The sequence below is a fragment of the Apium graveolens genome, chromosome 2, assembly GCF_009905375.1.
Source record: "Apium graveolens cultivar Ventura chromosome 2, ASM990537v1, whole genome shotgun sequence".
NCBI lineage: Eukaryota > Viridiplantae > Streptophyta > Magnoliopsida > Apiales > Apiaceae > Apium > Apium graveolens.
In genome coordinates, this window is record NC_133648.1 from 231,458,609 (window position 1) to 231,465,711 (window position 7,103).

The following is a 7,103-nucleotide window of genomic DNA, read 5'->3' on the forward strand; positions in this document are numbered from 1 at the left end:
CGGTGAGGAAGTTAACCGACTGCAACACGTGGAAAACACATAGGCTTTCGGTAAACTCCTTGTAGTTTTGCTTCAGGTGTGCCAGAGCATTTAGATAAGGTTCTAGTTATGATTAGAAATTACTACAACTTCATGTAGATGTTGTGAGTAGTCGTGTAAGCACTTGAAATGTACATTTGGTTTGTAATAATAGATTTTAAATATTGTATATCATTTCTATGTGTGTGTGAGTTGGGGTCTGTAATGTGATTTATTGGATTATTGAGTTAAACATGTTTCAGGTGATTGGATGATTACGTGCTGACCCAATAAGTTACTTATTATGTGAAGCCAAACAGGCCCTAAGTGGTTGTTTGGGATCCAATTAAGGCAACACAGAACAATGTAGTTCTCAACGTGATTATATATTTACTTTTCGCGCATTCATCACACCCTTAATCTGTACCAAAAATCCTCCTACATCGTATCATAATTAATATATCTATAGCGAAGAATATTTATGAATTTAAAATATGAATTATTTTAAAACAAATATAAATGCATTACTCAAAAAAATAACGTTCGTCACATTTGTATACAAACATTACATATATATTTTTAAGTACAAATTTTGTCATATTTACACAAAATATTTTAATTATTCATTTAAAAATAGTTATAAAAGGATTTTATCTAATTTAAGAATTCATAGAAAATATATATCACAAAAATGTAGAAAATTAAAATTTGTATACAAATTTTTAGAGGTCTAACTTCATATTTTTACAATATGCGCATATGTTGTTTGCGTGTATTGTACACGCATTTCTTGTATGCATATCTATCTGGTTATTTTGGGCACATGTTTTGAGCGTGGATATTTTGGGCAGCCCCCAATAAAATTTGGTTATTTTGGGCTTTCACCCCCGTCCCCTCCTTAACTTTTCTTAACCATTATTGATTTTTCTTAAATCATGTGCCCAACAATAATATTAACAATCTAAGGACGAAGTGAGTAGTATTTTTGCTAACTTTTCCAATAATAATTGTTTTAAAATATTAATTTTTTTAGTTTTATTATATGTATCCTCACGGTTATATTAAAGACTCATTATAGATTAATATTCACAAAGTGATTATATAAATATAAGTAAATATGTATAATGACATCGGGTCAAAATAAAAAAAATATATTATTTATCTGGGTCAAAAAAGTTATATTCCTTTCGTCTCAATTTATCTGTTCTGTTTGATTTTTTGTGGTCAAATTGACCCAATTTTCATAAATAATATACACTATTCAATTACATAAATTAGTCCAATATTTGAATCTTATCAACAATCTAAGTAATTATAAATTAAAAATATTCCAACTAAAATACATGACCTATTTAATTAGGTCAATATATATTTTCTAGAACCTACACTATATACTCAGTTTATGAACTATTTTTTTATTTTAAAACGTAATTATAAGTAACAGTTATTATAATATAAGCAAATATATATTTGACAATAATTATTTAGATATATTTACTATTTATGAATATAATTAATAAAATAAAAAAATAAAAATAATACAATAACAAATATTTAAAGCAACCATGTATTTTAGGCTAATAGAATTAATATTTTCTCAGATAGAAAAGAAGGAAAAAGTAGACATGTAATATTTGCCAAATATGCAAGTCAAATGTACACATATTGAAGAATGGAGTGTACAGATCACTCATGTGCAATGACCCCGGACAAATTTAAAACTAGGGAGACCTAGCTAGGTCCCTATGTCATTGAAAGAACATATATCTCTTGTGCCCAAAAATTCCCTTCTCTAGTGCTATTGTCATTTTGCAAAGTGCTGTGCTGTTCTCCTATGTCCGATCGCTCAAACTTTCCTAATAATTAACCAAATGTTACCTGGACTTATATTAGTTTTGGAGTTGTATGTTAGAAAGATAATGTTGATTGTCCAATTGGATATATTATTTTATTATTTTATTTAGCTATGCGGAGTGACTACATTGATTGGACCTATCCACAATTTTTAATCCTTTATTTTTGCTTGGCTCCTATCCTCTCTATTTATTTGTTTCCACCTAATCAGTGACGTTTTTGTTTGTTTGTCCTTGCATTCAGCAACTGTAAAACTTCATACTTATATTCATCTGAAATGAGTTTTAGAATCAAATCGCAACTAAAATACCTAAGATGTTATTTCTTGAAAATATATAACACAGTTCCTTTTGTTAAATTTAGAGGCCTCCATTACACTTAAGGGAAAAAAATCGATTAGTGTACTGTTTTATTCACTTTGAGAATGATCGTTGATAAAAACATACACGATGAGAGATAAATTATATTTATTATTTAAATTATCTCACCGCGTTTGTCCAACCCGTTTTATTAAGCAGAGAGGGGTTCAAAAAATTGGGGATATATTGGCAACCTCGGAAACTAATTCTCTACATATTCATGATATGAAACATTTATAATTTCAGGAGGATGAAAGTACAGCAACAGAACCAAAAACGAAAGGTAGGACAGGACGACGAATACGACATGCAGATTGGGAATCTACAACAAATCTTTGCATATGTCGTCTTATGACCATAAAAGAAAGCAAGCTTATTGTAGTACATCTTATGTGAGGTTTCTATAAGGGGAAATTAATGAAGGACATGAGACCTGATTCGTAGCAAAGAGATATGTAAAATTATACTTCCAAAGTAAACAAGAGACGAGCTAGCTGGTAGGATCATATATAATCTTAATGTTTGTTTGTTTGTTTTATATTCATCAACTGACCACACTCATTTACCGACGGCTCTTTGAGAAAATTAAAATTTTTCAACTTCCCTAAAAAAGAGCTGAGTGAGATCGAGAACTAAACACTCGAAAAAATTATGTTAGACGAAACGACTCTATTTGTAATTAATAAGACAATACTTTCACAAGTATCAATTAGAAAGCTATTTAAAGAAGAAAAGATTGAAGAAACTTGTTTTAAGGAAACGGTGATCTAGGTCAATTGTGATCAACAAATGTAAGTCATGCTAGCTGGTTAAATGTTTTGGAAAATCGACCAAGTTACCCCACGAGATGTTCTTAGGATTTCATTCGCGGCTCTCTACACGTCAATATAATCCTTACGCATAATCTGTCATTCAGCGCCCTACGCACATGTATACCATCTATATAATGTTATTCTTGGCCTCTTATATCACATAAAATGTATCTAACAATGATATTATTAATTGTGGAGAGGAGCTAGAGAATAAATATATAAGGCTAGAGATGGTGGATGAATAGGAGGGAGAGCAAAGAACAAAAGTGTGTCACGTGAAGAGGGGAGGAACGGGGTGTGGCCATTTTGGAAACTAATACAAATAAGAGGCCACTATCGTTGTCCTCACCTTTGGCGGCTCTCCTGTAATCTCCTATTCTATCAGTGTCTTCCTTCTCCTTTCTTTCGACACTTCAATTCAAATGGCAAACTTAAGATAGCTTACGGATATATAAGTTTATGGACACTATACAAATCAAACATAATTTCAATCTCGGACGCTAAGTACAGTGACATAATTTCTGTGACTACCAAACCGGAACCTATCTTCAACTTTTTTCGAATTAGAAGTGTAAAGTTCAACCGCGATATGAACATTTACGAAACAAAATGTCGAGATTTCGAAATTAGATGTTACCTTATAAGTGGTTAGTATATAGTATAATGTGATACGAAGAATGTTGCAGCTCGGTAAGAGAAAAAGGACGAGCACAAAGGACAATGTGGGAGTGCCAGCAACCCTCCAAAATCATCACACCCAATACATACGGATTATACACTTGCGCATGTACTCTCTTTTGTTAATATAGTATTATAAAAGGAGGTAGTACATTATTATCATTTGTTAGTAGGTAAACTTACATGTACATTTGTTTAAATAATTTTGAATGGGCCAAACTTTTTTAACTAAGTGAGGAACGTGTATAAAAAGTTAAACCAGGAATAAAAACAAAACATATGCAACAGAAGAATCCGATACAAAGAAAGGTCCGTCAATCATCAATGGATTTTATATACATTTCTTGAATGATTCAATGGAGGTGGGCCACTGTTTTTTTGCCCTATGTTTGGATTTATGTGATGCGCCTTCTAACCCTACACCAGAAGCTCATAGTAGATCCTACAAGTTCAACGTAAACTAAAGTTTATATAGTGGTTTAGTGGAAGATGTGACCTTTAATCAATCTAATTATTAAATTTTGAAATTTCTTTTCTTTTTTTATGTTTATCCGAATTCACGTTTCATAAAAACAAATCCATGTTTTACTTGTTTCAATTATTCAATGATAGCCTAGTGGATAATAGCTTAGTGACAGTGTTTTTTTTCACTCGTAAGACAATAATTAACGGTAGTTTAGATGGTCATTCATGTCCATGTTTTACTTGTTTCGTTTATTCATTGATAGCGCAGTGACAGTGTTCTTTTTACTCGTAAAACAACAATTATTGGTTTCAAAGACTCTCGTTCATCTCCCCCATGTTTACAACTTGTCTAGAATAGTTCAGTCAATGATTGCGCTGATTTGCGTTCGATTTATTGACATGCGTGGAAGAGTGCTTGTGGTCCGAAAAGAAAGAGAATAAAAGAGAAAAAAACAAAGCGTGCGGAAGCTAGCTAGCAAGTAATCAATGATGAAACTATTATTATGTTTCTAGATTGTAATCCGAGATAATTAATTTACAAAAAATTGATTACAGCATAACTATTTCTCGAATCTCGATCACGACTAATTATCTGAACTTGAACGGGGACCCTGACAGTGATGAATCGGGATGATCAGTGAGAAGGCAACCATGCAGAGAAAGCTTGAAGGGTATTCATATCAGCTCTATAATGCTTCTGTGTGAATTCAAGCAGAGTTGGCCATGTAAAATCAGGATATATTCTAGGGTACTTGTTGTCCACCAAGTCTGTAGGTGGTCTCACCAGTTTGTCCTTCTCAGGGCACAGAAAAAATGCCAGTGATTTACGAGGAGCCATCTTGTTTACCACTGCTCTGTGCAAGCAACTTTTGTACCTTCCATTTGATAGAGCCTGCAAAAGTGTTTTTGTTGGATCAATTATTAATTTCGAACAAACATGCATGTATTTGATCTGCTACTGTATCTATTCTTGTACACGATGTGCATGTGAAGTAATAGAACATATTTAAATAGTAAAATTTTGAATTTTATTCAATACAATACATAGAAACCAAGACAGCAGTGAAGACAATGAATATCGATCAAACACCAATTTTACACTGTTGTAAACAGAAAAGGCCAAAAAAGAAAAAAGAGAATAGGCCAATCTAATATTTAAGTTACAATTGGCTAGGACACAGACACATAACATGTTAAATATGCTCGGCTGCTTTCGCCTACTTAAATGGGTAGTAGCTAATATTTAATTATATTATTATAATATGTTCGGATTATTCAGCAAACAACCAAAAATATCAAGTAGTTCTTGTTCGATAAAACGATAGATGAGTGATTGTGACAAGTTGATGAAAGTTATCGAGTGATATGAAGTAGTTTACACTAGAAGTTGCCAATAAAGGGTCGGTGTCATTGCGAGAGCTCAAGAATTTGACTCTTGTTATATGCGTGTGTAATTAGTTATAAAAAAAAAGGTTTACGCTAGAAGTTGCATGTAGTTACCATGAATGTGTCGCCAAGGTTAACAACAAAAGCATTGAGATTAGGGGGAATGGACTGCCATTGGTTGTCCACAAACACTTCCAGGCCACCAACAGTGTCCTGGTGAAGAATGGTTAGTGACGTCGGATCGCAATGAGGCCCTGTTCCTAAAGTGAGCTCTGGTTTTTGACATGGCGGGTAGTAATTTAGCCTCATTATTGATTCATTTTCTTCGAAAAATTCCTTGAAATGTCCACGGCCTACTCCGAGGCTGATCCCTAACAGCTCCATGATCCCAAGAGATAGTTTGCTCATTGCATTGCTGTATTCTTGATATATCATCCTGCTTATGTAAGATACCATGTCCACAGTTAGAAATTATTGTTATTACGAAAAATATGTATCTGAAATTTTAGAAATGAAGTACGAAGCCAAGTATCTACTTACCCGAGCTCGGCAAAATTTTCACCCATGGTTTTTGTGATATAGTCTTGTACTATAGTTGATGAGTTCTCCTTAGCTGAGTACTGAAAAGTAAGTGTTTCTTTCCATGGTAACTTGGAGGAAAATCTTCCGGTGAAGCTACTAGCATAGCCACAATGTTCACCTAATTTTCTCTGAGCCTTGTGCTTTTCGGAAAGAGGGAGGTCGAAAAACAAGTCCATATATCTGTGAGCATCTGATATGAGGTTGTTATCAACACCATGATTAACTACCAGGAAAAATCCATGCTCCCTGCATGCCTGGCCAACTAGGTCGGACACTTTTTTGATAGAAGTAGGATCTTCAGAAAAGAAGTCCTGTAAATCAATGAGAGGCACTTGAAGCTGCGGAGGATTGGCACATGGCTTTTCATGGTCCGGCCATATGAACTCTTTAGGTATGTTTTTTTCATTCTGAAGCACCGAGGCATCGAAAACTAATGCCTCGTCGTTGTCGGATTTACGAGACATGGTCGATGCTTCTGCTGCTGCTGGTATATTTTGTTTCATAAGGTTTGTAGTCATTGCATTCCAAAGTGTTTGTTGTTCGTTGAGATAAAGAATTTTAAGATGGCTGTAGGGGAAATGGAGATTAGAGATTGGAATGCTTAAAGTTGGTAATATGTTTTCTCTACTTAGCAAAGCTCCTTGTAACGGTATATATAGTGGTATTAAGTGTAGCACAAACAGGTTTAAACTAACAGATTATTTGCAAAACAGGGCCTATGGGGTCCATAATTACAGTATGGGGCTTCATCGGCAGACAAATTAATCCATGTTTCAACAGTCATTGTCTTTTTTTTTTCTTTTTCTTATTTTCAATTTAGTGTTGCTAGGAAACAAATCTTCGATGGGAGCCCTTTGTCGTTTCCTTTATAAGGGAGACCATTATTTTAGTGTTTCTAAAACTATCCGAGTCAGTTGTCAAGCATAAGTTAGATAAACTAGTTAGTTTC

The 7,103-nt window shown here is 33.7% G+C and overlaps 1 protein-coding gene across 2 annotated transcripts; it reads right to left on the reverse strand.

Annotated features, from left to right (window-relative positions):
* Positions 1-4,673: 4,673 nt before the first annotated feature.
* LOC141708162 (gibberellin 20 oxidase 1-like) lies at positions 4,674-6,789 on the reverse strand. Of its 2 annotated transcripts, none has more exons than XM_074511644.1 (3): positions 6,113-6,789; positions 5,687-6,011; positions 4,674-5,078 (listed from the first exon to the last, which is right to left on the reverse strand). In XM_074511644.1, exons 1-3 carry the CDS (start codon positions 6,670-6,672, stop codon positions 4,821-4,823), a joined length of 1,143 nt encoding a protein of 380 aa, XP_074367745.1. In that variant the 5' UTR covers positions 6,673-6,789; the 3' UTR covers positions 4,674-4,820. The 2 variants fall into 2 exon arrangements, with proteins under 2 accessions (XP_074367745.1, XP_074367746.1); XM_074511645.1 differs by having other exon boundaries at positions 5,687-6,008; positions 6,113-6,788.
* Between the last annotated feature and the right edge of the window lie 314 nt (positions 6,790-7,103).

Coding starts and splice junctions, on each gene's coding strand:
- LOC141708162 (XM_074511644.1), bottom strand. CDS start 6,672: ATGACTACAAACCTTATGAAACAAAATATACCAGCAGCAGCAGAAGCA. Junction 6,012..6,112: donor GAAAATTTTGCCGAGCTCGG/GTAAGTAGATAC, acceptor ATCTTACATAAG/CAGGATGATATATCAAGAAT. Junction 5,079..5,686: donor ACCTTGGCGACACATTCATG/GTAACTACATGC, acceptor ACACTTTTGCAG/GCTCTATCAAATGGAAGGTA.